The sequence below is a fragment of the Nestor notabilis genome, unplaced genomic scaffold, assembly GCF_000696875.1.
Source record: "Nestor notabilis isolate BGI_N333 unplaced genomic scaffold, ASM69687v1 scaffold17409, whole genome shotgun sequence".
Lineage (NCBI taxonomy): Eukaryota > Metazoa > Chordata > Aves > Psittaciformes > Psittacidae > Nestor > Nestor notabilis.
The window spans coordinates 2,979-13,076 of NW_009945243.1; the positions used below are offsets into that span (position 1 = coordinate 2,979).

At 40.5% G+C, this 10,098-nt stretch overlaps 1 protein-coding gene across 1 annotated transcript; it reads right to left on the minus strand.

Moving 5' to 3' along the window:
• Nucleotides 1–840: 840 nt before the first annotated feature.
• On the minus strand, nucleotides 841–10,092 carry SLC33A1 (solute carrier family 33 (acetyl-CoA transporter), member 1; the record flags this gene model as incomplete). The annotated part of the gene is made up of 6 exons (XM_010022786.1): nucleotides 841–1,108; nucleotides 2,753–2,968; nucleotides 3,795–3,912; nucleotides 4,830–5,014; nucleotides 5,668–5,858; nucleotides 9,603–10,092. Coding segments are annotated over 6 exons (1,368 nt in total), but the record flags the coding sequence as incomplete, so codon positions are not given.
• Nucleotides 10,093–10,098: the final 6 nt, after the last annotated feature.

Sequence of the window (10,098 nt, forward strand, 5' to 3'; positions counted from 1 at the left end):
GATCACCTTTCCTTTCTGCTAGCTGGGAAGAATCACATTTTTTTCCCCACTGATTTTGAAGTTGAGTGTTTGAATTTTAGTCACATAGAGGAACCAACACTATGGATTCATTCCCTCATAATAACAGCTGCCTCCCAAAGGCTTTTTCGTGTGCTATCTGCTATGCTATCCAGTCTATATTTTCAGGACTCAAGGCTTAGAGTATTGTGCGTTACTCAAGTCCTACCTTACAGCATGTTTTTTTTTTTCCAAGAAAGTACCTGAATGTAAATCAAAATGCTTCAAAACAGCAGAAATAAATTAAACAAATGTAATTTGTTTATAAAAATATTTTCTTACAAATCTTTAAAGCTTATAAAAGCCAGAAAATACATTTAAAAGAATCTCCGAAAGATTTCATCCTTTGAGGCGTGGTTACAGTTCAGAAAGGGAGAAGAAACAAAGCCCACAGACATTTATTTCACTTTTATCTTCCCGCAAGGAATTCTGTAGTACAATATGCTTAACCTACACGTCAAACTGCCTTTGACATCCTTCCCTGGGTCAATGCCCTGTGCCAGATCATTGCTGTTTGAAAATGAATAGTCATAATTTAACTGACAACGCTGCTGTTTAGACAGACATGGCACAATTAGCTTTTCCATAGGTACTCTATGGAAATTCAGGCGTTGTTAGACCAGCAGCTACGACTGAAGCTAGAGGTCACGGATATGGATGTAGGATGCAAGTGCCATTTTTTTTTAACAATTACTTTCTGAACTTATATTTTTGCATTGGGAGGGCAAGTAGTATCACATACAAACATACCACCGCCTCAGCCACCCCTTTTGTCAGTGATGGGGCATTTAAAAATACCTATATTCCTGTTTATTGATTATGGAATATGTCTTCATAATAAAACTAAAAAGACCTTGCTAGTCCATCCAATATTTAAACTGCATCAATTGCTCCTCTTGCACTTCCATGAAGACTGTCCTTCATCCTGCAGCTTTTTGAATTTTGGGCCCAGTAGAAACCACCAGCCAAATCCCAGAATGACACAGATGATGGATTCCACATAGTAACCATCCAAGGTAGTAACACAGGAACCGCCAGCTTTTGTGCAGAGCTAAAACAGAGAAGCAGAAGTTGATGCAGTAAGTATTCTCTTGGTTATACAGAAACACAGACTTTCAGAAAACAGGCATTAGATATCCACTGATTTCTACTTGCAATTGTTTACTCTTCCTTCATTTTTATGGAGTTATAAGAGAGGCTTTCGAGCTTACCATCAGTATGAAAAGTAAGAAACTTACAAAACATCTGGGAAATGGAGCATATTGGCCCGAGGGGCAAACTCTAGAAAACAGAAGCTGCCCAGCTGCCTCATGCTGACCTGGAGGTGGAATTGCTGTTCTTAATCACACACAAAAAAAAAAGGAAAGGTTTGGGTTTTTTTTCTTCCCTAGCCATCCAAATGGCTTCCTTAGAAAGTATATACTTGCATCCCACCACAACGGTAGTACAAAATGCTGCATATGTCTGGAAAAAACATGCCCAGGATGGTTTTTAATTGCAGATCTGGAAGACAAATACTCCAGCATTTAAAGGGTAAATACATAGCACACAATTGTTTCTGCTATTGTTAAGCTTCCAGTACTGCCATAACCCCAAGATAAACCAATCCTCTAAACTGAGGTTCTGCCAGCACTTTCATTACTCTTGGACATGTCAAAATCAGATTAGCAATAAGAGGGGAGTGGTGGCAGTGGTGGAACATTACCGATTAAGAGGCTGTGAAAAAAGATCAGAGGAGTGAGGTGAAGGAGGAAGGACTTAAATTCAGCACAAGTCCAGGGAACCTAATAAGTGGTAAGCTAATGAGAGACAGGCTGAAAAAGCACACACTGTGGAAACACAGTTTCCCCTCTGCAACTAGTAAAAACTGCAACTCCAGTTCCAAAAAGCCACTTTTGGCTCCTAGAACAGTTTGTTTATTTAGAGAACCTCCACATCTCAAAGAGTCTTGGCATTCTAGAGTGAAATAAATCTCAGTCATGAGTACAGAAGAAAACCCCCAAAACATTTCCACCCTTCCAAACAGTCATGTTAAAGTGTTCTCATTTGCTCATGAAGCAGTGTATTTGAAACCTTGCTTTCCAGGCAGTTTTGTGTCCTGTTTTTGATCTGTGTACAGCAGCACAGCAAGTCCTTTGTTTTCTTCCACCACGCTTCCCAGAACTGGGAAAGCAGCCAGTCACACCGCTCAATTTCACATGGAAAGTGAGGATCAAAGAAAGCAAACAAACATCACAGAAGGAGGTATCAAGGCATCCAGATAGGAAGCCTCCAGAAAGACAGAAGCTACAAAAACTTAACCTACCCCAAAACTTAAGGGACTTGCGGGACAAATAGCCTGCCAAGAACAGAGTGCCTAATTACACAACTCTGAACTTAGCAAGGTTTACTCTCAAAAATGTAACTACAGCCTCCTTATACCACAGAGAATGTGGCACCAGTCTAGTGCTTCTACCACCAGCTTTTCATTCCAGCTCAGAAGAAAATGGGTAACTACTCTGCAACTACAAATCTTTGGTAAGATGTCAGTTATTAAGACCATACAGACAAAAACAGACTTAATTTTATCTGTCAGGAAAATTAGCTCAATCGGGGGAAGCTATTGGCTACAAGGTTTTCAAAGGTGAAAAAATACTGAGAAACAATTTCATGGAGAAATAATTGAACAAAGACCTCCTCTGCCTCTGAAACTTACTTCTGCAGCAACTGTAGTTCTACAAGTCTGTTCCTGGGCCCCTGCACACTCTTTCACTGTGAGTGGGTCCACAAGCCAGAGCGCAACAGTGGAAGGCCAGTTCCCTCCGAGATTTGACACAGTATTTAGGAGTGTCATGTAGGTTCCTCCAATCAGTGGATCACTGACTTTGGCATTGAAAGCCATTATTGCAACATACATGCTGTACAGCGTGATCTATAGAAGAAATAAGAAAACCAATAAGAAATAAGGTGGAGACACTGACAACTAAAAACCCTAAGAGATTTCTTTAAGTTAGCAACACTGACTGAAAAATAATCCCAACATATTAAAATTGCACAAGAGAGAAACTACGTCTGCAGTCTGCCTCTCTACTAATAACAAGAAGTAGCCTTGCCAGCTTCTCCCAAGTCATGCTGAAACAGACGCAGCCTTACCTGCACTGGAATGACTCAGGTTATCAACCGCAAGTATAAGACAACCAGCTAAAATAGCATAGAAAAATAAACTTTTGCATTTAAAATGAACTCTCAATTAATTGCATACATTTTAGTTGTGATCCAAAGCCTAGTTTGTATCAGGTGCTTGTTTTCCAGGCCTTTGGATCAGATCCATCATGGCCTTCCTTCAAAATCAGTAAGGTATCTTTTTTAGGACCAGGATCACATAACTTTATTGATCTGCACAATAAGCACAATCATCATGCCTCTGAAACTCAGATAGAATGCTGGGATTTCTCCAACTCCACCATGCTTTTCGGCTTCTGGGTTTGGGGGAAAAAAACCCCCAAACATCTGGGAAACAAAAGCAGATGTTGTCAACTAAAACCGATTCCATAGAAAATGTCCAATGGAGCACATAGAAGAGGGAGAAATATTATTGCAAGAGTATCAAAAGTAAATATAGCCATACAGCACACAGGTCAAAGGAATTCTAGTGTAACTAAGGACAAAAGCAGGTAACAACATTTATAGTCCTCTAGTTGATTGATATGAAATACCCTCAGTGTTACCCTCCCCTTCCCACACGTAACATATGTTACCTGATGTAAAGCGTAACTCAACAATACTATGATATAGTAGTAGACAGGAAATCCTCCTTCATGTTTTACTTTAGGAGTCCACCATACCAAAAAAGCAAATTCCAGACCAAGCAGTAATCTGGAGGAATAAGAAAGATAATTCGTAATTCAAGTAATTCTTCCCATGTGCTTCCATGATACAAAACAACTATCAAACATTTATACATACAAAGTACATTAAAATAGTTTGTATCTAGTTACAACTATTTCTATCTTAGATAGAATTGCTTAGGTGTAAAATGTTTAAAATTTCAGTGCTTGTCAAATATTTAATTCTGTCTTCCATATAAACATAATTCACTGCCAGATCTCCTACACAAGTTTTCTCCCCTGCCTCTTCACACAGAGATTTATTTTTGTAAAAAACAAAGCACAGGATATCCAACCAAACTCAGCCCAAGCAAGATCTACTTTTCTTTTTTTGTGTGCATGAAAACTTACATAGGCGCATAAGAACATGTTAAAGTAGCAGCTACCTATTACAGACATGCTACATGACTTAATGAGTAACAGCGTTAGGCAATCTGCTGGATTCATTTGGTTTAGAATTCCATAAGCAAACTTCTATATAAAAAACACCACCAAAATGAAATGCCTTTTACTCTCAGTCATTTCAGTAAAGCATACCCCCAGAGGTGCACCAAGTGACCTGGCAGTGCATTCTGCCATTCTTATGTTAGGAAGCATGTGCAATTATACAGATACAGTCCCAGATCTAGAGCAATTCATGAATAAAGAACTATTGATACTGAGTAAGAACAGGAGAGTACTGCTGCAGTGCTGTTGTACTTGCATCTTTAAAACTCCTCACATTCTGCTTTCCTACATGCAATACTACATGAATTATCTTCAAGGCACAAGACAGTTCAACTTACTATGAGAATTCCAACATACTTCCTTATACCTGGAAGTCAGAGTAACACAAGAAATCCTATAACCAGTCTGAATATGCAAATTACTGTATTTCTATAAAATGAGGATGTGTTTGTTTTTTACCTGAAAGGCATAGCTTTGTAAAATGTGTTCAGTGGTTGGGGGCCTGCTGTGTATTTGCTGATAATCAGAGGCAGTATTATCTGTAATGGAACCATTGGAACTGCCAGCAGAGCCAAGTGCTCTTTTGGGACTCCCTCTTCCACCAATTTGAGTCCTGTTACAGCATCTGCTGCTGAAAATCCAACCTGCAGCACAAGTTAGACAAAATAAACCGAAGAAAGCAGCGATAGTTTAGCTAGAAATTCAGTTTACTCAGTATTAAGTAAACTGAGAAACATGACAGAGTACAAGTCACTTCCATCTCTGATGAATTTTCCGAACAAGCTCTGAGACACATTCTACACTTGCACACTCTTATTATCTGTGCCAAAACTATACCAAGAGCCTTAAATGTAGCAATGACATTCATGTCCCATGCCTTAATTGCTGTTGGTATCCATCACAGCCAAGAAGCAGCCGTGGAAGCCTAGTTTGTGCAGAGTTGCAGATTCTGGAAACAGTATTTAGGTTAAAAGAAACATTTTCTGTCCTTTTAACTGCAGACTACACAAACGGCCTGTTTAAAAATGTTTAAAAGTAAATTACTTTAATACTAGATTGCAATCAAACTTCTCTTTAATGCTTGTGTAAACATCTACAAATGCTCAAACAAATGTTTTCTCTTGTACAACCCTGCTTGGCATGATGATATGAGCAATTCTATCCCAAACTCCATGTGAAAATTCAGAACTCTGATGACAACCACTAGTAAAACTAACATGTTACATTGCAGGGACTCAGCAACCTTTCAGATCCTGACATCATCAGTATCTAACAATTTATATATGTATTTACTTACTTTTGCTGTGAGAATTAAGAGACAGAAAGTTAGAACTGCTGGCATCTTGATTATTGAGAATAGCAGCCTGTATGTATCACTAATGCCTTTTGTTTCTTCTTTTGTTGGTATTAGTTCCTTGTTCTCCTTTTTCAAAAGGGCAACCAGTGTAGTGGTAATTAAAAAGACAGTTCCCCAGAAAAACAGGAAATCTGGAGGGTAAAAAATATAAAAAAAAAAAAATCTTTCTAACAGCCATCATTAACACTTCATTAACAATTCACTGAGCATCTAAAATGCAGTTATTTTGCAAAGATATAAACCTAATAATAATAAACATTACTCATTGAACTTCCTAAAAACAAGCATTAAAAGCAAACCACAAATATGTAGCTATGCACAGTAACTGACAGCTCTTTCCTGCCCCTCAGTCTGTAATGATATATTTGTTTGAGATCAGAGGCAGAAGAGCACCAGCAGAGCAGGTCACTTCCCTGCTGTTCTGTGTGTTATTACCACAACGAGCATGTCGGAGAAGAAACAGAAGTGAGCATTAAAATTTTGAAGGATTACATGTACAACTACTAAAAGCTGACAAAGGAGGAACAAAATATTTCATAGTTACAAGACCAGGGAAAGATCTTCAGAGGAAGGAGTCATTCACACCTCTCCAACTGATTTACTGTGTAGTCATGTACCTAATCTGTGCCTCAATTCTATACTCCCTATCTATTATTTATCTACTATCTGAAGGAAACAAAGATTTGTACTCATGAGTGTAAAGACAGCCTGATGAAAGTTCTTACATTGTAAAGAGTCACTCAAGTCTGGTTTAAGTGGATATTATACTTGTTAACATTTACATGCTCTATTTTAAGCAGATACAATATTTGCTAAATAATGGTTTTGAAGACAACAATAGTAAAAACCCAACAATTTTTTATGGCAAGTACTTTTTGAGTTAGTGAGTGGATTAATTCAAGATAATCCTATCCTCTACCTCTGTCAAAGAGGCAGGAAAGAACAGTAACACGCAGAGGGGTAAGACAGATGTAGCCTTTCATCTTCCTGATCACAAGCAACTCCAGAAGCCTCACTGTGACTTGAAAGTAAGCAGTGAGGGCTGGTGAAGGAGCAAAGCAAGCATAGAGTCAATTATTAGCTGCTCCTTATGCACAGGAAGAGAAAAAGCTCAAGAAGCTTGAAGAAAACATGGGAAGACTACTTTAGGTATATCCTACCATTCTCAGTGTAAAAAAGAAAAAGGCATTTCAAATGATTCTCTGCTGCTTCCACACCTGCTACTTTGCCCTTTTCTAAAGTAAAGAAGATCTTGTAACCAACGCTGCCAGACTGCTCTCTCCTCTGTTGAAAAAGGTATCCTGAACACATACTTTTAAGTAAAAGATGAATTTTCAGAGTCATGCTAATCACAGCTACTGTCTTCAGAAGACATACAGGAGAGGTATTCACATAACAGAGCCAAGCACAGTCACCACACTGAGCAGTCTACAGTGTGAGGATAAGCACAGAAATAGCTTTGAGCATCACTGCATGAATACTCTTCATCAGGCCAGCCCTGTCAGCTGCAGTACAGCAGTGCAATGGCTGGATTAGCAACAAAACAACAATCACAAAAAGCCGTATTAGAAAAATCCCACAACCCAACCAAACCAAAACAAACCCTGTAGTGGTTGTAGTCAGTTTACACAGACATAATGTACACTTCATTTTAAACACAGTGAAGTCCACTAAGAGGCTACAAGCAAAAAAACTTCAAAAACATAATTACACAAAGTATTTCTAGCACAAAGTCTCTGGTGCATCACTGCTGTCTACTGCCATCCCTAATTTGTCCCTGACCCTACACTGCTACTAACAAAATAAACCATTGCACTGGGGCAAAATAAACCGTTGCACTGGGGCAAAGCAAACTTTTGAACTAAACCAGAGACAGACCGGCCTGGAAGATAACCATCAACAAGGTGTGCATGGGGCTACAGGTGTTTCATCACAACAGCTTTATGTAATTCTATGGCAATGCATCTCCTCCCAGGAAAAAGGGCACTGCACAGTCACTGGCCCAGGTACATCTGGGCTACCTTGAAGTGGCACCTTCTTTCTGCACTTTTCCTCTCTTCTTCCTGCTGGAGCAGGCATTCACATGACCGCATGGCAAACTGGGCAGGAATCAACAGACCCAGCCAGTAAGCCTTAAAAAGAAAAAAAAAAAAAAAAAGAATTTGAACAGCAAAGATCTAAATTCATATACATGCCCAAATGCTTCTCATTTTCTTCCCTAGAACTTTAGCCTGAAACAACACAACATAGCATTTGTTTTGATGAATGGTTTTATGTTTTTTCATGTTATTCCCCAAAGTTAACAAGAACAACTAACTGCTGCTTCTCAACAACTTGAGGCTGATTGGAGTCATGAAGTGTTGATGTGTTCTTTCCCCAGTATGGGTACTCAGCCTATGACAAAAGCGGTCATAAATCTGAACCAGCAGGAAACTATTCACCTTTTCAAACTGTAAAGTTTTCTGCTGTTTTAACTACCTGAACTGGTTGATTACAAGCCACACTAGGGCCAGAGAGCTACTCTTCTCATTTCAGTGAGCTGGTTGGCAGTACTGCTGCTCTACAGCTGCTTCAGGAGAAACATGGGCATGGCAAATTGTGGAATACAGTCACATGAACAAAGCAACAGGAATTCCTTGCAGACAACAGAGGTAAGCGTGGACAAATCAAGCTCCTAAATACAACAGCGATTTGCAAGTTACATCAGCAGTTAAAGACATCAGTCTGCTGCTGCAGCAAGAAGGAAGAGATATGCCAGCACTGACAAACTACACAGTAAGGGAAAAGAAAGGGGAGCAATAAACCAGCAGTGTTACTTTGAGAACTACTCCATGCTTGATGACACATAAACCAGATATAGAATTATCGAAAGGAAGGGAAGAGGAAGGCTAGTTAGCAACTGCAATAGCTGCATAGACAGAATAAGTACAGCAGTTTTGGAATCCGATATCCTGATTTATCAATAAGATATGTACAGGATAGAAAGTGAAAACTAGTCTTTAAACAATTTAATTCAATTTTGGCATACCTTTTCTCTTAGATGATACAGGCAGAGGAATCAGTGTAAGAGAGGGAAAAGAAACTGAAATTGTGACAATTTACCCTTCACTGCATGGTCACTGTAAGACTGCAAACAGAAGTGGTGCCAGTGTTTCCTGTCCTCCCATAAGCTGAGCTGCCTAAACTCAACCTTAAAACCAAAACACGTGCATTTTAAACACCTTCCAGGTAATATGCCTAACATCAACCACCACACATAATCTTTCTTAAAAAAAGCCCCCCCCCCAACCCCAATAAACAACAAAACAAACAAAAAACCAAACCAAAGTCCCCTTTAATACACTAAAATAAGGCCTTCCTTCAGAAATTGGCGACACGGTCACCCCAGAACACTTGTCATTTCTACTTCTGTGCACAATACTATCTTGTAAGCATTACTTTTTATTTTTTAATTTCCTCTTCCTTCCAGAGAGGTTCTTAAAAGGTCTCCTTAAAAAGAGGCAAAGCCTTTGTTTTGTCTGTGTTTGTTTGTTTGGTTGGTCAGGTTTTTTTTAAACAATAATCTATTCCACAGTCATTAAACAAGGGGGGTTGTAATTCTCTCCAAAGTGCTTAGGTCAGCTATGACAATGACAAGGCAAGTTTCCCACACTCTTAAGCTCAAAGAGGCCTGGAAGTTTAAGTACATGTAGCAGTGGACTCTGCCAGCCTCCAGGGCAGGCTGTGCTTTCTCATGGGCAGGGGACAAACCAAACCTGCTTGGTTCACACTGCTCGCTCCGAACAGAGCTTCCCTGAGCTCCTGGTCCAGGCTCAGGGAAGAAGCATCCCCATCCCTGCATCAGCATGCAAAGGCCGGCGGTACCCAAGCAGTACCTGAGAGAGTAACAATCCCTTGAGGCTGGGGCTGGAGCCGCAGGTACGTGTTGCAGAAGGAGGATGACTCGAGGGCCAGGAAGAGAACGTTGCCCAGGAAGTAGCCAGCCGTCTGGCCCACAGAGTTGCAGGTTGAGGCGTAGCCCACATTCTCCCTGGACAACATGGTGAGGGCCCAGCCGTCCACCGCAATGTCTTGCGTCGCAGCCAGGAACTCGAAGAGGAAGAAAGTCACAGTGAGGGCCACCATGTCGGGGTCCCGGCCCTCCCCGTCGCCCAGCAACAAGTCCACCTGGGTGGACATGTAGATCATGAAGAGCCCCAGCACGTACTGCGTGGGCACCAACCAGGACTTGCGGCGGCCGAACCCTCTGAAGTAGACCGCGTCCACCAAGGGGGCCCAGAGCAGCTTGAGGCTGAAAGGCCAGAACACGAAGCTGAAGAAGGCCTGGTCGGTGTAGCTGGCACTCTTGCTCTGCAGGATGAGAGGGATGCT